Consider the following 27248-nt stretch of genomic DNA (forward strand, 5'->3'; position numbering starts at 1 on the left):
CAGTTTTCAAACGGACGAGCAGAGGACGAGAGACGGTTGCAAGATACCGAACTTCACCGAATAAGAAAACATCATATTTGAAGTAAGCTTTTAAGGTTTAGCATCAGGGTGGTTTGCTCCCAATAGCCTACATTAGGCCTAATACACGCATATACAGTACCTTGCCGTGTGTACGTTACAGTATACAAATGTCCTAGCTAATGTGAGGATAGGAGATCAAAACGCAGGCAAAGAAGAGCAGAAACAAGCAATATCATAATGCGATCACTATAGGACTATGAAGCTTTATGGGTGTAGGTTGTTGATGAACTCGATCTACTGTGTTTTGATCATCATTATGAATCTTATCTAGATGTAGTCTTTGATAAAAATGCGATTTTCTCAGCTTTTTGCTCATGTTGCTTTTTATGAAACTTGCCAACATTCAAGTGTTGATTAAAAAAAAAGATGCACGAAGCTAGAATAACATTATTTTTTTTTTTTTTTTTTAAAAGCACAGGGTTTGTTCTTTCTTTTGGTATGTACAGATATTCATACAACAAAATATTCTGGGGTGCCATGAAATTGTGAAAATTACCAAAACCACATTTTTTTTTTATACTGGCGAGAAAGAGTTAAATGTTGGTAATCGGATGATGATTAGAATGTGATTATGATTGGAATCATATTTTAAATTTGTCATATTTTTAAACAGGGTCAATTAAACATGAAAAGAAAGGGAGAGATATCAGTTATTTTAAAATAAGCACAAACATAGTCCAGTCATTTTATGAAAAAAAGGTTGAACAAATTGCAACAGAAGCAAACTCAAATAATTTTGTATCCTCATTATGTCCTGAGTAAGGAAACAAAGTCCCTAAGAATCCCATTAGGGGAAAGTTTCGAAATCTGTTTCTGGGGATTCACTTTTTATTTTACTTACCTTTTGTCTTCTGCATTCTCCTTACCCTTGTCTCCTGTTCTTCCCTTAGACTCGTCCCCCAGAAACAGTCGCACAGACCCAGCCCCAAACCCCATCTCTTAATAATTAAAAAAGGCTGGTTTCTAAAGTACTTCTTCCTGCCTCTATGTATTAATGCTCATGAGTAGCCTAAATGGGTTCCATTCAGACCTTAACATTAAGTCTTTTACTGTTATGTGTCAACAAGATTCAACAAGACATTTTCACCTGGCAAGACCCAATGTTTAGATCTGTTGTGGTATTTATGCAAATTACCACATACGTAATTAGATTATGCACCGTTTGTCCATCTTAACAAACAATTTTTAAAAACTTGGAATACATTTTTTGTTTGTCTTGATGTAAGTAATCAACTCAGTAATTTTCATGGTGATATCTAAAGGTTAAACTTTTTACCCTATTCTCGTAAGAAAAAGGCTATATTTGTGTTTTTTTCTAAACTTTCCCTAATGGGATACTTTGGGACTTTTTTTCCTTACTCAGGACATATTGAGGATACAAAATCAGTTGAGTTTGCTTGTTGCAATTTGTTCAAGGTTGACCCCCATTTTGGCTTAAAATGACTGGACTAACAGGCAGATCAGGTGCAAACAGACCCCCCAGCCCTTGCATCACCACTGGCTAGTCAGAGTCAGTGTGGTCAGACTTCAGAACCAGCAACAGGTCAGAGGATCTAGACACAACCAGTCAATCACATACCCAATTCAGGAATTTAAGTTGAGATGATTCTGCCAGATTAAAAGGATTGTTCACCCAAAAATGAACACAAAAAAAATAATTATAAATTAAATAATTAGAACTAGAATTATTATAAAGTATTATAAAGAAAGAATTATGTTGTATTTAATCCTCCCAGGATAATATTTTTTATTGATGGGCAATAAAATTGTTTAACTTTTTCAAGGACATGTCTGCTTGATGCCTGCTATATCTAATAAAAGATTAAATTAAATTTAAATTTTTTTTTTGTAAATGTGAGTTTTTTTGTAAATAGATGCAGCAGTTCATAACAGACACATGCGGTATCTTATCTACTTGGTGCTTCAGCTTTGTTTTCTGCAGTATTTTGGATGTTCAACACTTCGACACAAACAGATTGACCCAATTCCTTCCACAAGCTTTTCCACTGTGTGTGTGTACTGTGTACCCCCGAAAGTAGCAGTGGCCACCCCCTGGCCACCCCATGTATAAAACTCTAGTTCCGCCACTGCACATAGCTCTACTTTTCATTTCAACCAGACAATCCAACAGTAGCTGCATGCATGTCTCTCGATATGGATGAAAGAACATCACCTGCAGCTCAACCTGGCAAAGACTTAGCTTCTGGTCTTCCCTACCAATTCGACTCTACAGCACTGTTTCACCATCCAGCTAGATTCATCCTCAATCACCCCCATCAAGGTCAGTCAGAAATCTTGGAGTAATCTTTGAGGACCAGCTAACCTTCAAAGACTGCTCGGTCATGCAGGTTTGCACTACACAACATCAGGAAGATCAGGCCTTTCTTAACTGAGCATCCAACACAACTTCTTGTCCAGGCCCTGTTCTTTTCTAAGCTTGATTACCGCAATGCTCTTTTGGTTGGACTTCCATCATGTGCAATCAAACCTAACTTTTTGTCTTCAACGAGCCCAAAAGGGCCCACATCACACCTCTCTTTTTCTCTCTGCACTGGCTACTAGGGCTGGGCGATATGGCCTAAAAAAAATCCCAGATTTCCTCACAAAAAATCAGATTTACGATTTAAATCAATTTTTTTCTCTCCCTACTTAAAATCAATCTGCAGATGACAAAGAAATTGTTCAAAACAAGTTTTAATTTTATTTTGTTTTGATATGGGATTTGATCTCGATTAAAGTGCAATCAGAAACAACAAGCCAAAAAGACAAGAGGACAGGCCCTGTCTTTGAAAACAATGAAAATGTAAAATAAAATAAAATGGGTGGATTGGGGGGATGTGTAAAAAAAAAAAAAACTGGCATCACAATAAGTGTATTGTGATTGTCAAATTATTTGGTAACTAAACAATTTTATTAAGTTTACTGGTATGCTACTGTTTTTATTATTGCTTAACACAAATTTCACAATTTCAATTAAATTCTTGTGATTTGATTCTGATCTTGATTCAATATAAATTCCTTTGGATAAATAGATACAGTAGATACGGTAAAGTGTTAATTGTTCTCCAAAAAAAAAAAAATTATATCGGCCGATATTAGGCATTTTCCAAACTATCGGTATCGGCGTTTATAATAGTCGATAAATGAATATAAAAAAAAAGAAAAAAAAAGAAAAAAAACAGACGAAACATCCTTCAACCATGTCATGAGTGTTGGAGTTGTATAGTTTGTCCACCAGAGGGCACTCTACACCGTCCCTGTTGGCAACACTCGTGTATAACGCGCAACACATCCTGCAACCTGCTGATCCAGCCAGAGTCGGGCAGAGAGAATCAGTTATCCGCCAGTGAGATCATCTGTGAAGTGTGTTCATGCCATGGTGAGTTGGTCACATACATTGCTTGAATAACAATTAAAAGAACATTCCCATCAGTTCTCTTAACTCAAATAAATATCATGTCTAGTTTTGCTGCTGTTAAATAAGCCGAGAGTGAAGCGGAATTAGCTAGTAATAATTACGTTACGTTTACAGTGTAGTTGACTGACTGTCCTTTTAACTTTTGACGATGTGACTGAAGTATTTCTTTAATAGCGCGTGACAGTTATAGCAATGAGACATATCATCTCTCCTTGGCCTGTTATATTGAAAATGTATGTTTTACAATTTGCAGTATGACGTTATGCATTGCTAAATTATGGCTCATCATAGACTAGCTAACCACAAAGCTAGCTAATGCCACTATCATCAGTGGAAGACCGCAAACGTTAACATTAATGAGCATGGAAACCACCAAGAACTTTTTGTGCCTAAATAAAGTAATGGTCACTGTATTTATAACTAGCATATCTCTAGTTACAGTCCCTGCATTGTAAAATGTAAGTTAGACTTGCGAGGAGTGAACATTTAGACAGAGAAAAAGTATCAAACGTATCTTGTGCATAAAAGACAAAGTTAGCTTTTCTTTTACATGTGTGTGAAATCCAACGACGCCAAGTGTGCGTTGCAGACTGCCGTTCAGACGCAGCATTAACAAGTCACATCGCTAAATAGTAGGTTTTAGAAGGCAGGCAGCAACTGATGATTGAAAATGGTTTGATGTTGCTTGATGGAAAGAATTTAAAAACGGCTGTAGCAGCAATCATTTTATTTGTATGTTTATGTTACGTTTTATGTTATGTTGTTTTTTGTGTATCTCATCTGGCTTGTTTACTTTATATTTTAACAGATGGCAAGTGGTGGACGAAGTCAAGTATGGGAGCATTTCACAAAAGGCCCATCAGGTACAGTCACATGCAACATCTGTACAGCCTCTGTAAGCCAGGGATCTGGCAGCCTCAAATTTAAAAATACATCCAACTTGTGGGCACACCTTAAATCAAAACACAAAGAGATGTACGAGAAGAGGCAAAAAGAAGCACAGCCAACCACATCATCATTGATGAATATGACACAGCCAAACCTAAAACAAGTGCTAGAGAAAACCACAAAATGGACTCCAAATGATCCAAGAACTCAAGAAATGGACAAACTCCTGATGGAGATGATAGCCACTGACATCCTGCCTTTTACAGTTGTTGAGGGTGCAGGGTTTAAAAGGGTTATGGCCAAAGCAGAGCCCAGATACCCATTAAAGACAGATACATTTTTCTGTACAAAGAAGATGGATGAGATTTACACAGGAGTTGTAAACAAAATAAAGAAACTGCTGTCAGTTGAAAATGCAGGAAACAGCATTTCTTTTACCACCGACTGTTGGTCAGGGTCAAATGAGGCACTCATGAGCCTGACTGCTCATTTCATTGACAAGAATTGGAAAAAGGTCCAACTTGTCTTGAACGTGAAATCCTTGTCACAGTCCCACACAGGACAGTACATTGGAGAGACATTTCTGTCCATGCTTGAAGAATGGGAAATTGATGAGGAGCGGGTCATGCTTGTACTCAGGGACAGTGGGGCAAATATGGTGAAAGGCATGCGCCTTGTTGAGATGCCAGACCTGAGCTGCAGTGCTCACATACTGCACCTAGCGATCAATGATGGCCTCAGTTCCCAGAGAGTGGTGGTGGACATTCTGGCAAAGCTGAAGAAAATTGCAACTCACTTCAACCACTCTGTTACGGCACAGCAACGCCTATCTAACATTCAGGAGGAGCTAGGTGTCCCACAGCATTCGATCATACAGGCAGTACAGACAAGGTGGAACTCGACACTGCACATGTTGGTGAGGATGATTGAACAGAAAAGAGCCATCACTGCATATGCTAGCGACCATGGACATTTCTCATGTCTGTCAGCAGAGGAATGGTCCATTGCGTCGAACCCTGGCAGAGACCCTTGGACCACTGGAGGAGGTGACACTGGAATTCAGCAGAGAGGACTCATCCACATCCTGCATTATACCATGTTTAGCAGTGTTACAACGTTTACTGGAGTCAGAGGGACCAACCACCAGCGGTATTCAAACCACAAGAAAATTCATGCTGGACAGTTTGCAAAAAAGATTTGCAAAAGTTAAAGACGCTAAAGAGGTGGTGCTTGCCTGTGCCCTGGACCCACGCTACAAAGAGCGGCCTTTGGTACCAGAAATTCTGGTAAAAGTGAAAACCTGGCTAAAAGAGGCTATGGAGATCAGTCCACCAGATTATGCCACGCAAACTCCATCTGAGGAGACCGATCCCAAAAGGCTGAGAACAGAGGACTAAGTACCCAGTCTCTTAGACTCGCTGTATGACACTGTGCTCCTTCCATCCACCAGTGAGGCAGTGGAACCAGAGGGGATCATCGAAGAGCTAGAACGGTACTTCAGAGAGCCTGTCATTGACAGAAAGAGTGGGAATCCATATGATTGGTGGAAACACAACACCAACCGTTTCACCAGACTGTCAGTTTTGGCAAGGCAGTACCTCTCCTGTCCACCCTCCTCTGTGGCGAGCGAAAGAGTGTTCAGCACCATAGGTAATATTTATGAGGATAGGCGAAGCTCTTTGAAAGGAGAAAATGCAGAGAAACTTTGCTTTTTGTACTACAATCTGCCTCTGCTGGACTGGAGCTATTGAGGATTGACTGATTCAGTACACTACCTCATATATACTGTTAACAATTTATAAGTAGTATCAAAGTTATATTTATGAAGCTATACCAAGTCTTTTAATACTGGTAACTTTGATTTGGTTGTTGTTGTTTTTGTGTTTTTGTTCAAAGGACTTTACGTTTCATATCTTAAGTTTCTATTTTTATACATTTTATTTATCAGAACTTTAATATATTTTGATGTTCCTCTGTTCTGTTGTGACAATAAAAGAAACAAGTTTCTTTTTAAAATGCATTATCATATTATTTTAGTTAAAACTCATAATTAACTACAAATAACTAATGTTAGGGAAATCTGTTAATGTTTTGTTGCGCGTTTCTGTAAAAAAAATATCGGCCGATATATCGGTTTATCGGATTTTAAAACCAACAAATATTTGTATCGGTATCGGCCTTCAAAATCCTTTATCGGTCGGGCTCTAGTAAACATACAGAGAGCCCTGTCAGCTGGTATTATTAAAGGTTAAAACTAACTCAAATTAAATATAATGCGTTTTTTATTTTATAATGCGTCTAACTAACATGCGTGCTATGGGTCATTAAAAGGCATCCTGAGGTAAATGTAACGTTACGTGACATATGTTGTTCTCCATCTTTTTTATGGACATCTTTCCGCGGTTGAAAAACACTGATCGATTGATTTTACATTTCAGTAAGTTGGTAGTAAAGAGTAACAGATGTTCAGTTCACGTGCCGCTTGAACTGAGATCTGCCAGCGTTCTTTCACGTCACATTTACAAGGGCCAAAACGGTGTTTATTGTTTGAATTTCGTAAAATAAAATTGACAGAATCTGAGAGCTGAGAATCTGTTTCATTTCGATATTAACCTGCTGTCTTGTCTGTCGGTGTCAGTGTCCTCTTTGCTTCGCGATTTTTCTCTGCGTGAGAAAATTGATCTGTGGCGTGAGTGTGTAAAAAGTGACAAAATTGCGTCTCTCACAGTGAACTCGTGAGAGTTGGCAGTCCTGCAGATTCAGCTAGTAGCCTGAATGTTTTCGGCTGGTGTGCTTCTGCTACCGCAGTCTTGCTCATTTGCCATGTTGTTTGTGTATCTCTATCATGGCAAGCGCTGAGCCCGGTCGGAACTATGGGAGCCCAGATGGGAGCGTCGGCGGTTGTTAAAGAGAAAACCGATTTTCATTCAAAAAAATAGGCGTAAACTACACATTTGAGTTAATCGATAAAATCGATTTATCGCCCAGCCCTACTGGCTACTAGCTGCTCGCATCAAGTTCAAGGCATTGACGCTTGCATACAGATCTACCACAGGCTCAGAACCCTCCTACTTCCACTCATGCTTCTACATCCCTACCAGAAGCATGCGATCTGTGAATGAACGATGGCTCTTGGCACCATCACAGAGGTACAAAATCACTCTCCAGAACAAATTTATTTGATGGTCAAAACAATGTTCAGTTACCCAGCAGGGGGTAGGTGCGTTCGTGTTCTAGCTCAAACTAACTTTTTCTGACTCTCCTATATAAACCCTACTTTCATCGATTAACTGAACATCAGAGACGTCCTCGGAGAGCGTTAGCAATGATGCTAATGTTAGCTTATCGGCTACATCCATTTTGGCTTTGCTTGAGCAGCACAGAGCAGCCATAGCCGCCGAGTTTAAGTCATCGTTCGGCAGCATGAACACTAAGCTAGACAAGATCCAGGCTGTGGTCTCAGGACAGGGAGACCGCGTCCTGTCATCATTCGCTTTCACCGATACCAGATTAAAGACTTGATCATGATAGAGGCACATAAACAAGGCGAGCTGGAATACCATGGCCACAAGCTCCGGTTTTATGACGATTACAGCACGGAAGTTTTGAAGCAGTGGGCTGAATACAAGGGGGTGATGGCTGAGCTCTATCAGCGCAGTCTTTGATCCTCCCTCCTCTTCCCTGCGAAGCTGCGCATCACTCTCCAGAGCGGCGAGAGGATGTGGTTGCTACCCCACAGGAAGAGAATATTCATTCTTTTCACGTCCACCACACCTACACCCGAATAGATTACTTTTATGTTGATAATTCATTAATGTCAGACCTTAAGTCATGCAGTTATGAAAGTATTGTGATCTCAGATCGCGCTCCTCTGCTCCTTCAATTAGCTTTCTCTGATGCTGAGTGTACAAGACGACAGTGGAGACTCATTGTTACTCTCAGATGAGAGTTTTCTTACACACATCTCCACACATATTAAAACTTTGAGTATAAATAAAACACCGGATATGTCCAATGCAACGATTTGGGAAGACCTGAAAGCCTATTTGAGGGGTGAAATTATATATTTTGCAGCACATAAAAAATAAAACAAGTGTTTAAAATAGAAACAAACTGAAATTGCGGATCAGATTCTGAATATAGACAGACAATACGCTAATTCACCCTCACCTGAACTTTACAAAGAACATTTAAAACTCCAGACAGGATTCAACCTCGTCAAGTTGCCGACCAATTGCTGAGGAGTAGAAGTACTTTTTACGAGCATGGTGACAAGATTGCTAAACTCCTGGCCAATCAACTGTGCGGATTTAGAGCGAAGCAACTTATCCCTGGAATACGGACAGACAGTGGGTGTACAACATCAGATCAGAAACTAATTAATGAAAAGTTCCAAATATTTTATTCAAATTTGTATAGGTCGGATTGTACTAGACGTAACTGCCATGGAAACCTTTTTCAGTAACCTAAACATACCTTCCCTTTCTCAAGACCGGAGGCATAGCCTTGAGGCACCTATTACTCAGAAGGAAATTATTGCAGCAATAACATCTATGCAATCAGGTAAATCTCCTGGCCCAGATGGACCATCTTCTGACTTTAAGAAATTCTCAGTTGAATTATCGCCTTTTTTATGTTTAATATTCTCAGACTCATTTGACTCAGGTAAACTCCCTCCTTCGTTCTATCAGGCCTGTATATCCCTGTTGGTAAAAAAGGATAAAAATCATCTAGATTATGCATCATATGTGACCCGATCTGGCGAAATGAGTCGGAAGTCACAACGTTCCATTTTAAGATATGGGCCGATTATGTGGAAAACAATGAAATAATAGATTTTTTTTTTGTTGCTAATTTCAAACAGACAAAAATAATCTCCCAAGGTTTCGTAGTCCGGATAATTGAGTAAAGGTATTTAAATTACTATTAAAGTTTACAAAGTTTTACTAAATTCGCTGGAAATGAACATTGCTTTTCTCAACTCCTATCGTCACCTCTGAGCATTTCCCGGGTATCCCCTGAAACGCAACTATCTCTGCTCTCCAAATGGTGTTACACGTTGTATAGAACCCATCAAAAAGCTTAGAAATGTACACAAATGCTAATCATTTGTCGATGGGAAGCCGTTTCGACTGACCGGCACCCGATTGGTCCACCCATCCTCATGTCAGACTCGCAGCCAGCGCTCTTTGTAATAAACAAACTAGCAGATCTCCTCAGAAAGACTAAATATTATTAATTTGAGAAATGTCACTGTCAAAAGAGAGCAAAGTTGCCAAAGCGTCATCAAGCCCCCTGGTCATTGCACACTGAGTCCGCGTTTTTTCATATTCGTGATTCGGTGGCTCTGAAAACACCATTCAAACTGCTTGCTACTGTCGTCTCCTGGTCTTCGCTTCTGAGTCTCCTACACTTAAGAAGAAAAAGTTTACAACAGTACGGATGCGAAACACACAGAAAATCGAACCTGATCCGATGTTTTTTATATAACGGATGAAAGTTTCGTAGACAGTGTGCAAGCGTGATTGACATAACGTGAGGTCGAATTTATTTTTAACGTGCGAAAATTTCGGATGCGAATTTTAGACTCAGTGTGCAATGGCCTTTATCTGTACAAAAATATCCGTGAGATTTGCCCAAAACCGCCAGTTGAGAAAGTAAGTTGTCCCTCTACCTGCCCAGCTTAGAATAGAAGAGCTGAAAGGTGAATTTAATGTCCAGTATGAATCTGAGTGAGTGTATTTACTGTGCATGGATGTGAGTGAGTGCAATTATTGTGTGAGTGTAGCTATTTATCTGCAAGGAGAATCCATTACAATGCGTTTGATTAACCCAATATTTAACTGTTGGAATCTTCGCTATGAATTTGTTACACTGTTATTGTCAACTAGCCTACACAAAGATTTGATTGCATAGACTAGCATTATTTGTTCCGTTTCCTTCTCTCTGCCTCTCTCACTTTCTCTTACACACACACACACACACACACACACACACACACACACACACACACACACACACACACACACACACACACACACACACACACACACACACAAAAATGTAGCACCTCTGTTCAATCTTTCTGATTTTAGTAAATTTTTGTAAAAGGTACTTTTAAATTATTTATTCAAATAAAAACTTTACAATAATTTAAGCTTCAGCCTGGTTTAATAGCATTTATATATATATATTAATGCCTTTGGTCAAATTAAGCTGTAAAATAAATAGTTTATCCCTTTAAATGCGCCGGTTAATGAACATTTTATATTTCCCCAAGAATACTGAATCAGAATGCCTTGCTTCTATGGATGCTGAAAAAGCATTTGATAGAGTAGAATGGAATTATTTATTTTTTACCCTAGAAAAATTTGGTTTCGGTCCTCTTTTCACTTCTTGGGTTAAACTATTATATGCATGCCCTTCTGCCTCAGTATTAACAAACAGTCGGTACTTGAGTAGTTTTGATTTGCATCGTGGGACCCGGCAGGGTTGTCCTTTGAGCCCAGTCCTTTTTGCTATTGCAATTGAACCACTTGCGATTGCCATTCGCAGTAACGAACGGATACAGGGGATATGGAGAGGAGGAATCGAGTATAAGGTATCATTATACGCTGATGACTTACTTTTGTTTGTCTCAAAGCCAGCCACCTCCCTACCGGAGGCACTTTCTGTGTTGGAGGTCTTCAGTCAGTTTTCAGGCTATAAACTTAACTTGAGTAAGAGCGAACTCTTTCCGATTAGAAGCACTTCAACTTAATTATACAGCTCTTCCACTCAAGGTGGTGACAGATCATCTGAGTTACCTGGGGGTATGTTTTACCAGAAATTTTAAAAACCTATTTAAATCGAACTTCCTCAAATTGTTGGAGCATGCGAAACAAATACTATCAAAGTGGTCTCCTCTGTCTTTTTCTCTTATAGGTAGAATAAATTCAATTAAAATGACACTTCTCCCAAAGTTCCTATATCTTTTAGAAATGTCTCCCCATTTTTCTCCCCAAATCCTTTTTTCAGGCCCTCTTTAATGATAAATTATATTTGGAATTGTAAACACCCTCGGTTACAGAAAGCTTTTCTTCAAAGACCCAAACAAACAGGTGGAATGGCCCTCCCTAATTTTCAATGCTGCACCAGCACTATTAGTCCATTGTCTTTTTCTGCCCTCTTAAGCGCCGCACTCCCAGTCTCTTCTTCTATTCCCAACGGTAATCCCGTGATTAAGCACTCCATTCGAATCTGGACCCAATTTAGAAAGAATTTTGGACTGCAGAATTTTCACTTCTTAGCCCAATTGCAGCTAATCATTTGTTTGCTCCCTCGATTGTGGATGGTGCATTTAAGATCTGGCACAAAAAAGGCTTAAAATGCATCGCAATTTATTTATCAATGATTTATTTGCTAGTTTTTCTCAATCGACAAAAAACTTTGGTTTTAATTTAACTAATTTTTCGGATTTCTACAAATCAGGTATTATACAGAAGTTAAATCCCCAATTCCCTAATAAACCCCCAGGCAATCCTGTCGATATGTTTATTTCTGTTAATTCCACATTAAAGGGCACAATTTCTGTCTTTTACAACCTTATTTCGAATTTGCATAGCCCCTCATTAGCAGCTGTAAGAACCATGTGGGAGCAGGACCTAGGTTCTGCCTTCTCAGATCACAACTGGGATTCAGTCCTGGATTGGATACACACTACCACCATGTGCGCGCGTCATGCTCTTGTGCAATTTAAAGTTGTACATCGTATCCACATTAAGGCTGTGCAATTAATTGAATTTTGATTTTGGATCCCAACGATCACCAAAATAGTACAATCGAATAAAAAATATTATTTTCCCATGTTCTGTTGTGCAAAAAAACTCTTATTTTGTCTTGTATTCTGAATGACACGCGCACACACACGCGCACATCCGCCCCTCCCGAAGCCATAATCTCTCTCAGCTTGAATGTTTAAATTGATAAGACTTAAAAAGATGTGAAAATGATCAACTTTAGTTATGATGCAATGCTGGCCCGATTGTTCAAGTGACAATTGCGTCATGTACATACTCCTAAATGCGAGAGTGTAGTTTCGACGCTTGCCTTGTCCAACCCATTTTGAGAGACAGAGAGAGAGAAGACGCAGCACCGCTGAACACTCAAGTGGTTTGTGAAATTGCCCCATGGAAAAAGTTTTAAAATGATTGATTTGATTTTATAATCTCTCTGGATTCATAAGGGCTACTCATACAATCTACTTGCTAAAGTGAATCAATGTTTAGGGTAGTGTTAATTTTGACGACAAATAATTTGTCATTTTCGTCAACGACATTTTTTCAAAGACGAAAACGAGACGATAAGTAAATAAAAACTAGTTTTGGATGACAAAAACTATGACGAAAATCTATTGATATTTTCGTCAACGAATAAAAACTAGACCAAAATGTTAGATAGTGAGGATTTGGGAAGTGATCCAGTCAGAACTGATGTGGTAGATGCACACATTTGTACTGTAACGTGCTGATCTACCCGGCGTGACAGGAGTTGGCATGAGCTTGAGGTCTCATAAAACGTTAAAAAATGTAAACGTCTGGGAGAATGAGTAGAGTGGACATATAAATCTGAATAAAAGTGACGACGCAAAAAAAGCGCTCTATTTGGTTTAGTTTTCTGTGCGCACACACCCGACCGAAGTGTGCAGCCATGCACAAATTGCACATAGAATCGTGCGAGGACTGAATTGAGCTCTCTTTCGTGTCTGAATGGACAAATACATTTACATTTATTCATTTAGCTGACGCTTTTATCCAAAGCGACTAGGGCTGCAACAACTAATCGATAAAATCGATTATAATCGATTATGAAAATCGTTGTCAACGAATGTCATTATCGATTAGTTGGTCTGCTTACGTCACGGGGAGCGTTTACTGGTACGCACACACACGCAAGGTCTCTCTCCCTCAGGCGCTCTGCCGAGCGCGCGCGCTACACGGTTTGGAGCAGTCTCTTCTGTCTCGCATGCGCGCTCTTGCTTGCGCGCTCTAGATTTCGGGAGTTTGAACTAATTCGCGGGCATCAGGGAGCCGCAATCAATATGCGGGAGACTCCCGGGACTTCCGGGATGTCTGTATTTTGTCTCGAGCATCAGGTTGCGCAATCAGTTCGCTCGCAACGTAAGTGATGGATTAAAATAGCGCTACCGCAGAAATAGGTTAAATTAAAACGGTGTTTACAAAGTGAAGCATTAAATACAAAGGCAGTTAATAACAGCAGCAGTAAAATATTGTTTTTTAGTCACTGTACTCAGTGGTTTTCAGCGAATGCTTGTGCACTAATGCATAATTTCTCCTGTCCTTTACTCAAGCCTGTTAGCTTGCTGGGTAACGTTACCTCCATTCCGTTCTCTTTTTATAGCATTTGTCTACTAAGTTTTAATTGTTTTTCAAACGCGATCTACTGCGGCTCTACATTCACACAATTGTTTTCAGTCTTTCTATATTTATTTAATCAATTTATCCTTATATTATATTCTTTTATATATTATATATATAATATATATTATATTCTTTATCCTTATATTCCTTATATATAATTAATTTTAAATAAAAATTAAATGAATTATATATTTTAGATGTTTTTAGTTTGTTTTTAGTTCAGATATTCACATCTGAACAACATGTCTGTGTAAATTTGTTTTAACAAAAATTGTGTTAAAACATAATATGTTGGATATCATTTTTTTAACAATAATCATGTTTGTCAACTTGCCATCAGCAATTATCATTAAAAACAATGCAAATATTGATATTAGTAAAACTCAATGTGTGGCTTTTGCACTTTTTAAAGTACACTTTTACACATAAATACCCTGATTTACGGTTTTATTTAGTTATAATAAAAAAATCTAATTTAATTTCTATCCGATTAATCGATTAATCGAAAAAATAATCGTCCGATTAATCGATTATCAAAATAATCGTTAGTTGCAGCCCTAAAAGCGACTTACAATTGCTATTTATGTCAGAGGTCTTATTTAGGTCTTATACACGCCTCTGGAGCAACTAGGGGTTAAGTGTCTTGCTCAGAGACACATTGGTGTCTCACAGTGGATTCGAACCCGGGTCTCTCACACCAGAGGAATGTGTCTTATCCACTGCGCCATCACCACCAATTACATACAATACATACAACATTATGTCTTAATGTCCGTTTTGGAGAGTATGCGCGTAAACTATGTTGGTTATGTCTTAAACCATTGTGAGTGTATCGGATGTGCATCGGATGTGCATCAGTGCAATTGTATCCGCATGTCTTTGGACATGATCCGATGTCTTAAAGTGACAGTGGGTAATAAACCTAATGCGGTCTGTGTCCTTAATATTGATCAAGCAACAAAAGAAAAAGAGAAAAGCATTCACTGCTCGTTAATAGCTCTAATAAGGATTCATTATATTTAATTCATACTGTAGCGGATTGACTGTTTTTTTCTGGGGTGCCAACTTATAAGTTTACTTAAAATAACAAAGTAAAAAGTAAAAAAAAAAAAAAGTCAGTAAATAAAAAGTTAATCATACAAAGTTTTCAACTTGTGGCTTTTGAATAGATGAACCCTGTTGAACAAAAGGCAATAATATTGCAGATAACAATAACCCAATATGCATTGCATGTATTTTTTTATATTCAATTCACTCTCCTACTTTACATACACACAAAAAAACTATTTCAAATAACCATTTGATAAGAAAATAATTCAAGAACAAAAATTATATAAATTCCTGGTGACGTCAGTTCAATTTCTCTAATACAGTTTCTAGAGGTACCTCTCCTACATCTGATTAAATTTACCGCTGACCTTTAAACATTAACAATACAACTGGAATAACAAACTTGTTGCAAACACTACAATCTTAGGCCATCCCAGATTTATAACAGAGGTTCAACACACATTGACTCAATCTACACAGTTCAAACATTCAATGATTCAGTGATTCACTTCAAACTCTTCATGATTCATTCAACAGCTCAAATACTCAGGATCTCTCACTGTCCAACGATTCACTTGCTGTGTCCCAATGTGAAGGCTGCATCCTCCGAAGGCCGCGGACTTCGAAGGATGCAGCCTATTCATCCTTCGAAGGACGCACCATGTAGCCTTCGCAGGATTTCCTAATTGCGCATCCAGGTGTTCCTGATTACCGCTCCTGGAGCCTAGCAACTGTGCGAGAGTACGGCTGCCATCCTGATCATTCATTTTATATAATTTAATAAACAGCTATGGATCCAGAATTGGCTATTGTCATGTTTTTGTTTATATTTTACTGGAAGACATGGTGAGGATGTTTCAGTCATGTATTTTCGGCTTTAATAGCTGTATCATGGCCAGAGGTTTTCTGCATCCCAATTCAAAGCTGCTTCCTGAATTGCCAGATTACACTTTAAACTGTTCAAGTATTGGGTGTTAACTTACGTAAATAAGTGTAATGAAAAGAAAACTTACATGGGCATATGGTTCAAATGTTCACTTATATCTTACCTTGATGCGATTTTTTAGGCTAGTGTATTCTTTTTATTATGTAGCATAAATGGACCATATAAATGATGAATATGAATATGGTAAATGTATATTTCAACCCTGTATTATGGAGGGAAAAAACCCTCCATCTGTGGGAAAAAAACAAAACAATCTGTGGCAACGGTTGTGCAATCCGTCCCTTCAGTCCTCACAATATGTTTTATGTGTAAACATAAATTTATAAAAATACACAATTTTTTGGTGTAAACTCACAAAAACAAGTAAACTTTGTGCTTTTGTAAAATAAAATAAAACAATCAGTTGCGCTTTCGTGATCTCCGTGAACTGGAGCACGTCTCAAAAATGAACTGAAACAAAATATAGCCTACCTATACAAAGCTTGAAATGTCCACTTTTAAACGAACAAATTCGAATATAATTTCCAGGTTCTAATTTGGCCTTAGAAAACCAGTAAAATCGAAATTTTGATTTTGAAATTCAAAATTTGTGAATATTTCCAATATTTAATAAAGTGGAAAAAAGTCAAAAACAAAAATCTCAAAATACGACAATATATATATATATACAGTTGTACAGTTCAGTTCATATTCAAATTTTGGTGCTCAACTTTGCGTTTTAAAAATAGCCTAACAACCGTTCATTTTTCGTTTTTCAATTGCGGGTTAAAAAAAGAAAAACGAGAGGACGCAAAAGTACATGGACCTTATATTATTAAATATTTCAAATAATGTAGTCTATTTGCAGAAAAAGTTGGGTCTGTGTACTTTTGCGTCCATTCGTTTTGGAAACAAATAAAAGTAGTTGCGAATGATGTATTATTCTTTTCTGTATGAGCAGAAATGATAGAGTCGCCTATTTTAAGTTGTTTCCACTGTTGATAGAAAAATGCAAGTGTCCGCACCCGCGCCTCCACACTCCACACAAACACTTGGATATGCGTCAAAATCTTGTGTTTTTTGTCTAACCTGTATTATGACTGACATTTGACGAATTGCTTTGTTCGTTTCTTTGATAAAAGCGGCTTCTAAATATGTAGCCTAAATGTACTAATAATAATAATAATGGTAATTATTATTTGTGTTTATAATTATAACTATAAATGAGGTCACTGAAGACAGTAATATGGTAATCAAAATAATTTATGAATGTTTTATTTTTATATAATAAAATCTAACCTTGTGTTTTTGTTATATTTCTTTTTTATATGTGAAGTCTTTTTTTGCTTATTCTATTATGCTGAGCTTTTTCCTCCCAAAAAATGGAGTTTTAGAAAATTGAAGAAATTATCCATTTTAAAAAATGAAATTTAAATGTTACTCCCGCTCCTCATCGGTAGCTGTCACAGTTGCGACAAGAACAATCATCCGTCATTTTTTTAAATAAAAATGTTGTCGTCACCGGCGTGCAATGACTTATGGGGTAGGATCAGGTAGGATAGGCCACGAAGGATCCATTTATGTATCCTTCCTTTGAATTGGGACATCCTTCGTCGCGCCGCTGTGACGCAATCGGCCTTCAAATGCGGCCAATCAGCCTTCAAATACGGCCTTTGAAGGACGCAGCCTTCACATTGGGACACAGCTAATGTCTCAGTTCAATGATTCAATGCCTCAGTTCAACGATTCAATGTCTCAGTTCAACGATTCAATATCTTCGTTCAAATGTTCCTCAGCAACGGAACAAGCAAAGATTCTCAAAAGAAAAATAAACAGTGAAATACTTGATTGACATTCCGTCTGCACCAGAGTTCAGCAGTTATGGTAAACCGGGAATTTCGATTTAAATGAACCCTTTAGTTGTCATCTCTCGTCTCGCTGCCAGCGTTGATCCGTAACGTTCTGAGTCGGGCTCAATCACTGTGTTTAGACCTCCAGTGTTAATCCAATTTTCACCTCTCTTACCTCCGAGATCAGACAGAAAAAACTTTTCGTTTTCAAAACGTTTTCAGGTTGGTGTGGAGAGTACATTCTCTCTCTAGCTACTTCCTTTCCATTATGAAATCACAATGACCATTTAGGCGAATTCTAAGCTTCAGGAAAGCTTTTAACCTACTGGACTCATTCATGTAAATCACACGCTTGGCGCCGAAGAGTCTGGATCAAATTGTCCTGTTGTCACTTTCACAACAGGATAGGAGCTAAACAGCATGGATGGACCTCGGAGAGACGCCCAATACACATATACAAACATTCCTTCATAATACAAGTCATTCCAAATGTATATGATATATTCCTGTGTATGTATGCTTCCCACCTCATATTAACCTAGTTATGACTTTCATAACTTTCCTAGTTTGTGTTAGTTACTTTTGTACCTTCCCCACATATCTTTTTTTGGTACCGAATAAAATTTCTTGGTTTGTCTTAGCTAAATATATATAGTAGGTTACGATAAAATGTAATATACTATGTTTACCATTCTTGGGAGTAGAAATGACGAATTCTGAATCCTTCATAAACCATGTAAATTAGGCTGTCAAAGAAAGTCTCTCCCGCTAAAAGTTTCTGAGGGTGATTGGTCAGCTCACCCAGAAGAGGTGTGAGCTAAGCTTTCCTTAAAGGACGATGACGGCGGCTCATCCCTATTCTAGTATTCTATTTTTTCTCATATTCTATATCTTCTAGTATTCTTTTTTTCTATTCTTTGTTTATTTGTATTAATCTTGTGCTCATTCATTTCGATCTCCGAGTGGAATGGACTTTCCAACAACTTCGCTTTCAAGTAAACTTTTAAACTTCCAGCGAATGACACGCGCTCCAGAAGAGACGAAAGATCGCTTCAAACTCACGACCCAGCGAGGATCATTACACACGCATTCTTGCTCAGCACCAAAGATCCATACAATTATTATTTCTATTCAGATTTAGATGTGTTTAAGATTGTTTGCCCCTGCTTTAAGGTGATTTGATTCTTTGCTGGCTCTCAAAGGTTAACTGTTTGTGATATTTGCCATTCTGTGATCTCTCTCTCTCTCATTCTTTCTTTACTTTCGTAATTCTGAATATGTATTCTTTGTTTAAATGTGGTCGTGTGTTTTCATAGTTTCATTTATTAAAACCCATTATACGCTTGATTGTCTCTGTCTACTGCTCACCTAACAAAGTCTCTTAAATGTGTGATTTTAAGTTACAAGCTTTATATTGTCAAGTACCTAGAACATAAAAGTTATTCTTTATGATCAGAAGAATAACCTTTCCTGAGAGTTTATAAGAAGAAGAATCTTTCTTGAGAATTGATAAGAAAATCATACGGTCTGTCCGGTGGACGAACAGATTATTCAAGGTGAAATTAATTCTGTTAAAGGTTATAATGGAATCGATCTATAGCCTACCTGTATATTCATAATTGATTATAATCCGTTGTAATTAATTATCTATAGTGATACAAATACATGGGCTATGTATTCCCTTTTTAGGAGATTTAAAATATGTATGCAATACTCGATCATAACCATGATTAATTATTAATTATATATTCCCTTCTTTGAGCTAATTCGCTACACTGTGTTCTACTTTAGGAAAAGCGTTTTTGTTTAATTTTAAGATATTTTTTATGACACAGTAGTTAAATCTGTATCTGTATTGCATGTTCAAACTTTAAAATCATTCATATTAACAGGTTAATAGATGTTTTCTCCGGGAGTGAATAATGGGTTTGGAAATTTTAGAGAAACTCTAAATTAATGCATTACAATTTAACTAATCCCATTATATTTTAGTCGACAAAATCTACTGTATATTTAGTCGACTAAAATCTTACTGTATTTCGGCGACTAAAACTAGACTAAAACAATTCAGATGACTAAAATATGACTAAAACTAAATTGTATTTTAGTCAAAAGACTGACTAAAACTAAATCAAACTTTGCTATCAAAATTAACACTGTTTTTGCGGGGGAATTTCCCACATTATAAGTGGTAGACCTGCGGGAATTATTAAAATACTTATTGAAGTATTATCTGTTATATTATTTATTTTAATTGTTCAAATAATACAAAAAAAATATTCAAATTTCGTTTTTTTAATAATTGTTGAAAGGTGTCTTTTTAATAAATGCAACACGTTCCCAAAGTCATGTGAAATAATTGTTACATAATCGTGATTTCAATACTGACCAAAATAATCGTGATTATGATTTTTTTCCATAATCGAGCAGCCCTAATCCACATATCTAAAACCAAACTAGCTCGTAAATGTAATGTAGCTGTGTAAAGAATTCTTTAATTTTAAGACAGATAAAAAGTATGACAAAGATATTCATTAATTGCAATACCACTTTCGTGATATATAGGTTATCATGCATATGTGGATGCTTTTATGTAGGCCGGACCAAGAGACGTCTTAAAGACAGAGTATCTGAGCATAAGAATGCCATTAGAAAAGCCAATTTAGATTATCCTATGGCAAAACACTTCCAAAACGTGCACAATAACAACCCAGGAGGTCTAATGGTTGAGGGTTTAGAAACAATCAAAAAGAGTATTCGGGGTGGTGACCGATTAAAATTACTTCTACAGAGAGAAATATTTTATATATATGAATTACAGGCCACTGTATATCCTGGTTTAAATGAAGAAATAGATTTCAGCCCTTTTCTGTGATGTTTTTTTTTTTTTTTTGTACTACCTCCTAGTGGACCTTCTCTGTATGTGCAGGCTATTTGTCAATCAGGTGTTCCCAATTAGCATCTATAAATGAGGAAATTGTTTGTTTGGAAAATATACCCTGAAGAAGGCTGGTTGTGCCGCTACGCGTGGGTTGTATTTTCCCCCACATGTTTTAATCATTTTTTCAATCATGATAGAGCCAGTTTAATAAAGGCTTTTTAATTTTCTAAAGAAGAGTGCCTTGGATTCCCTTTTCTACATAGCTCGTATGCTCGCTGATGTGGACCCAACCTGTGATAGCTGTAAGAGCGCACCTGCGTCACTCTTTCACATGTACTGGACGTGTCTCAGTCTTTCAAACGATTTCCGAAGTACTTGACCGTCAAATTGAGCCAAACCCTTTTACTGGCATTTTTGGCAGTGCTCCGAATTTGGGCTCGCCTAAAGTGAAGCTGAAAGTATTGGCCTTTACCTCCTTATTGGGTCGTAGGGCTATCTTACTCAAGCAGAAAGATCCTGCTCCTCCTTCCCACTCACATTAGATTAGGGACATTATGTCCTGTATGAATTTAGAGAAAATACGTTACACCACCCAGGGATCTGAGAATAAATTTTACAAAATATGGCGCCCCTTCCTGACACTTTTTGAGAAACCAACTACAACAATATCAGAGTAGCTACCCCCTTCCCCTCTTTTCTTTTATTTCATTCCATTTTATTTATTTATGTTTATGTATATGGGTGGGGTATGTTCTGGTAAAAAAGAAAGAAAAAAAAAGGGGGGGGGGGGAATATGCCATCATACAGTAATTGTTTTTTCAATAAAATAAAGGTTCAATAAAAAAAAAAAACCTTTGAACGAGAAATCGGACTGTTCTGAGTCGAAAATTACTTCCAAATTCCTCACATGAGAGTGCATGTTACTGGACAGTGAGCCACAACTATTAACATTTTACAGTTTTTTATCCATTTTTTCATACATTTCATCACAAAAACTGAACTTTTTCCAAAGAGGATGAGTTCAGTTTTAACCTCATTGAGTTAAAGAAAGTTATTTGTCAAACCACCATTTTGAGTTCAGTCAAACACTTGTCAAACAGGAGACAAATGAATAGTCACCATCCTAACTGGAAAGATACAATTTAAGGTCATCAGCATAAACATTATAGCCTACTCCATATTTCTTAAAATTACCCCCAGAGGCAACATATACAATATTTTAAACATTTTTTTGGAGTTTGACCAATAGTCGACCCTTGTGGAATCCCCCAAGAAATATTAAAATGAAGAGGTAGGTCTGGGCGATATGGGCAAAAAAATGATTACAATAAGATTTCTTTCAAATTTAAAGGCAGATTTCTGCTCATAAGTGAAAGTTGTAGAAACCAGACCATTAATTGTGGTTTTAAACTACTCTTTATTGTCAGAACATGGCAAATACTCCATGTTTTTGAATTTTTTACACTTTTCCTTAAAATTAATAGCTTAATAGTAAAATGATTTATTAGTTTCTGCATGCTCTAATGGCTGATATTGTTTAAAGTCATGCAAGATTTGTGTTGCCTTCAGCACAGTTTGCAGTGCAGGCTGCAATATTAATAATATTACGTTGTCTCTTAGAAATGCACATTTGACAGTGAGTTGACAGTAGTAGTAGCTACAGTTATAATGCATATGTAAATTAACAAAAACAGTAACATTTGTAAAAATTGTAACAACATTTTTATATGGTCAAATTTAGATATTCTGACTGTTTGAGTTTTATCAAATTTAACCATTGGATTTTGATCACGATAACCACATTTAAAACCATACATATAGCACCTCACTACCATGGTAAAATATTGTTTCTATGGTATTTGTATAAAAAAACAGTAGCCTAAATAGGCTACATTTTGTATAAATGCACATAGTATAGTTTATTCACAAAAAAACTGTAATTCTATTCCATTAGGCTACTATTTTAATACATTTAATACATCATATACACAATAATAAAATTATAAATGAATATCCCACGTTTCTGCCACAATATCATTGTGCAGATAGTGTTCCTACACTAGGCTTGAAAAGCTTCAGACTGTATCTTGCACACAGTGTTTCTCTTGTTTTTTACCTGGCTTTAAAGTAGTTTAAATCACAGACATTTGTGTTCTTCGCTGAATTGAAGCACTTCTCTGGATCTCACAATGCTTTTTAGTGCTTGTGTGATCAAGAACGATCATCGAGTAAACACATCTGCTCTAGTACTTGCTCCTGCTGCCATTTGAGCTTTGAATCGAGCGGATAAACGGTCTGTGTGCGCGGTTCAAATGAGTATATAACTGAATTTGTGCTCTTTTATCGAGAATTTTGTCATCTTTGGATGATAACTCGAGGTTAGTTTCACTTTTACTTTAGTAACTCCTTGCACATGTTTCTTCCTCGGGTTGAGCTTTCTTTGTAGTAGGAAATGGGCGTGTACATTGCTGTGCTGTATGCTGACTGGCTGTTGTCAAGTGTTGCCAACTCTCACGCATCTGGCGTGACACTCACGCATTCAGCCTCAATCTCACGGTCTCACGCTCAACAAAGAAATCTCATGCTAATTAGCCATTCTTCTTTTTGTTCACTCATGTGCACTTATTTCCGAATTACTATAAGCAAGTTCAGGCTCTTAACTACTGATTGGACCACTGCATTTTCTCACGCGGAGAACAATCGCAGACAAAGAGGACACTGACAAATACAGACTAGACAGAAAAGGTTACTTTTGATATGGAACAAATTCCCCCCAAAAAACTCTCACTTCAAGCAAAACTCAAATGTTGGCAACTGCATTTATTTCTGCTGTGTGATTGGCTGTTAGATCAATCCATATCGAGTAAAATGGCCAGAGCTTATCTTTAACGACATAAATTTTAGTGCAATTCAATACATGTTTTTTTACTTGAGGGTGAGTAAATTATGAGATAATTTTCATTTTAGGGTGAACTAACGCTTTAATGCGCTTTTAATAACACTGTTTAATATCATCCCACAGTTTAGCAACATAAGACTGTGTGAAAAAAAGGACGAAAACTAAGAACACTCAAGCATACATGCATCCTTCTTTCAGGGTTGTTTATACGTTATTTTTAGTATTTCATGATTAAACATTTGTTGCAGATACCTTGGTTACAGATCACGCAATATACATATTTCACAATAATGACAGACACAGATTTGGTTCATTTTCACGGTTTTATTTTCTGACATACTAGTTTGGGTGCACACTTTCTAGTTATTATTGGTATATTGCTAACGTTTATTTCTTTTGAGTTTAAGTTGCTTACGTGGGACGAGTGGAGGTTTGTCGCTGTCGGGGACACTGGCTTCGGTGGAGGTCCGTTCCAATAAAGGACCGGCTGGCATCAGTTGCCGCCATTTTGTTCTGTTGGGCTAATCCATGCTGCCAATTTCTGAAATGAATTACTTTATTTTAATTGTGTTAAGTGATGTCTGTGTTATTCCCTGTGTATGTGTAATGGACTAGTCATTTGTGCATATAAGTTCCCCATGAGTGTCATTTGAGGTGTCATGTTTTTTGTTTAGTTTGGTTTGCTTAGTTGGTTTGATTACTGTTGAGTTTGGTTCTGTTTAGTTGATCCTTTTTATGGACCTAGACCTGACTTTATTTCGTTCAGTTTTCAAGTAATTTAATTTGTAACTTTGTTTGGCATTTAATAAATAATGTTCTTTGTTTGGAAATCTTGTATTCTTTGCCCTTGACTGCTTGGTCCTTCACAGACTGTATTATACAACAATAACTTATTCTTCTTGATTTGGATGTTAAGTTTGACTCAGGAATGAATGAAAGCACACAGCTGTGAAGGAAAGAAGTGCAATGGGTGAAATGCGGCAGCAGCACAATAATCATTTTATATCGATTATCAAGATTATCTTAAAGCCAAAATCGAAATTGAAAATCAATTACGATTACTCGCAAAGCCTTAGTGAGCGGGATTAAGAAAACAGCTGCGTGCAGGGCTAACCCACAGTTTGACCCAAGAGAATTGGTTTATTACAGAGAGATCTGAAGTCTGCCATTCACAAATAAAATATTAGAAAAATTGTCCTTGAAACTATGTTCAGTTTTGCTTAACAGTTTTTATGAAGAATTTTGAATATTGAAAATGGTTAGCTTCCATGTGCATCACACAAATATGAGACCAATATAAAAAATAATAATAATTGAATAATTAAATTTCTTACTTAAAAGGGAAAGTGTTTTTCAAGTCAAGTCACATTTATTTATTTAGCGCTTTTTACAATACAGATTGTTTCAAAGCAGATTTACAGAAATAACAGGAAAACAATGCAACAAATTTGCAGTACAATTGACTATTACCTTTTAAACGCTATTATTTTGAGGAGTAAGTGTTTCAATCAGTATGCCAGGAAAGAAAGTAACGTTTACAAGACCCTGATTTGATAAAGTGATTTTGAGGATGAAAAAAAAGCTGATCACTCACATTTCAGGGTTTGCATTTTTTGCTAAATAAATGTATTTTTTAGAAACTGTTGCATTATTTAGTCATATAAATGATCGACTATTAATGTTTTTAATTCAGAAGTAGTTATAATGTTGATGGCTTGATTGTTACACAAAATAACTGTTTTGTTTTGACTATTTCTTTGTTTTACTCATTTAATTTGTGACAAGTTGCATAAATAAATAGAGATAAAGAGGTACATTAAGCAGAATGACTGAAGAAAGACTTGAATGAAAAGAATGAAACCAACCTGTTTGTTCCTCGGTATCTTCTTGTTTCACTCTGAATGTTTCTTCAATCTCCATGTTTTCACTTTCTTCTTTAATAAACGCCATCTTTAAAACAGTGTGTCACATGGATCTTAGTCGCTTCAGCAAGAGTTTTTCTGTTTGTTTTTACACTCTGTCACGTTCAAGATGAGAATAATTAACAGAAAGAAAAATGAATCCAAGCTAAATCTTGTTGCATTTACACTGTTGTTACTGCAGGTGTCGTCAGCATGCTGCTGTGATTCGAGCACTTACAAACTGTCCATCCTTTTGAGAAGCATTTGATTCAATTGAATCTGAATTGGTTTCAAAAAGCCAGTTTCTATATCATTACTTAACAGTGACCAAACAGCGTGTAGCTAAATGATGAACTGATTTACATGTAGGGAGCAAAATGAGACGCACCTTTTCTGTTAACGTTACTCATGTGTGGATGTGCTTTACTCACAAAAAAGAACGTTCATTAATGTTATTAGATACAATACATTACCAATGTTAACTTCATTAATACTTAACGTTTTTCACAGTTCTCTATATGTCTGAACGGGTCAAACTGATTTTAACACAAACCTTTTTTCAGCCGAATCACAGACGCAGGAGCGCGGAGCAGCCTTATGACATCATGTCGCCACACCATAATAAAAGTCCTCCTCACACGCCAAAATAATAATAGAAAATCACATACAGAAAACACATTCAAATTGCAAAATAAAGGATCGATTCAAATGATAAATCGTAGCGTTCCCAAAGCTATCAATACCACTGATATTTGTTTTCTATTTTTTTCTTCTGGCTTAGGCTATATCTAATTATACCAACTACATATTTGTGATATTCTTAATCATGAATAAAGTCAAATATCTTGATTTTCGTATTTCAAATGATTGGGAAAGAAGTTTTTCAGTTTATCGCTGCAGAGAACTATTTTAACTAAAACTGATCCTTATCTTATTCCTTCTCAGTTTCTCTGCAGAATATAATATAATATGTTCTGTTAAAGTGCATTGTATTAAAATGCCCGTGACTGTAAAGGATTACACTGATGTCTGAATGGAAAACTTAAATTGAAATGGTTAAAGTGTGCACAGATTTTTAGTTCAATAATTAAAACCTAAATTTTTTCAGAATTTAATAGTAGGAAATTACTAGTTATGAAAAAAAAGTATATCCTCTCCTTTGGGAGATATAATTAGAAAACATACCAATTCAACCTAATTAAATGTATAGTCGATATACTTTTTTAAATATATCTAACTAGAATACATCATATCCGGTCCGGTCACATATGGTCTATTCGCATAAGTTCAGATATTTCAACGGATCCAAAGCTCAAATCGGATCCGAATTTTCTGCATACGCATATGTTTCGGAACTCCACTCAGCTCCCGTACGACTCTCCATTGGAAATGAACGACTTCTGGTCCGACGGCTGTTGTTTGTCGTGTGCAGTGGAAAGGCGGCTTAACTCTGTTTCGAACTGCGCTCTCTTTCAGTCTGACGCACACTATCTCTCTTTTGCGCATGCACAAACTCTCACAGGGGACTGCGTGCAAAGCTGGGTCAAAATTTGCGCACCTGCACGCAAACTCTGACCCATGCGTACGAACGTTTTGGAGATGGAGCAGTTTGGCGACACCGATGGTGAAGTGGAATTAAATGCCTTCTTGGTCAATTTTAGACAGAAAATCGAAAGAAAATTATACATATACAGAAAGATAATACAAACATAATTTCACTCACCAAGCCTGAAGCAAACATCCAACCCTTCTTAAATGTCCGCGCCAGCGGGCGCGTTGGGCCATTTAGTGAAACTGACGCAGCCTATTTAAAACCGTAAATCTTCATTATAAGTCCTTATCATAAATATAGTGCATGTTCACAATAACAGTTTATATAAATAAAAGAATGATTCAAACTATGTTTTACTTCGATATAAACATTTAGATTAAATAT

General features: G+C 36.9%; 1 protein-coding gene across 5 annotated transcripts in view; it reads right to left on the reverse strand.

The window, feature by feature from the left end:
- LOC143742491 (uncharacterized) overlaps positions 1-25944 on the reverse strand; it is a 28680-nt gene extending 2736 nt beyond the window's left edge. Inside the window, exons 1-3 of one of the 5 annotated variants that reach the window (XM_077235372.1) lie at positions 25866-25935; positions 25277-25361; positions 23827-23952 (exon numbers count right to left, since the gene is read on the reverse strand). In XM_077235372.1, coding sequence (XP_077091487.1) covers positions 23827-23905 — 79 coding nt within the window. In that variant the 5' untranslated portion in view covers positions 23906-23952; positions 25277-25361; positions 25866-25935. Of the gene's footprint in view, positions 1-8557; positions 8719-23826; positions 23953-25276; positions 25362-25700 lie in introns of all 5 variants that reach the window. The other 4 variants (XM_077235373.1, XM_077235374.1, XM_077235370.1 and 1 more) reach the window with 4 other exon arrangements.
- Between the last annotated feature and the right edge of the window lie 1304 nt (positions 25945-27248).

The sequence above is a fragment of the Siphateles boraxobius genome, unplaced genomic scaffold (assembly GCF_051911475.1).
Source record: "Siphateles boraxobius isolate OS27281-9 unplaced genomic scaffold, OSU_SipBor_1 19, whole genome shotgun sequence".
Lineage (NCBI taxonomy): Eukaryota > Metazoa > Chordata > Actinopteri > Cypriniformes > Leuciscidae > Siphateles > Siphateles boraxobius.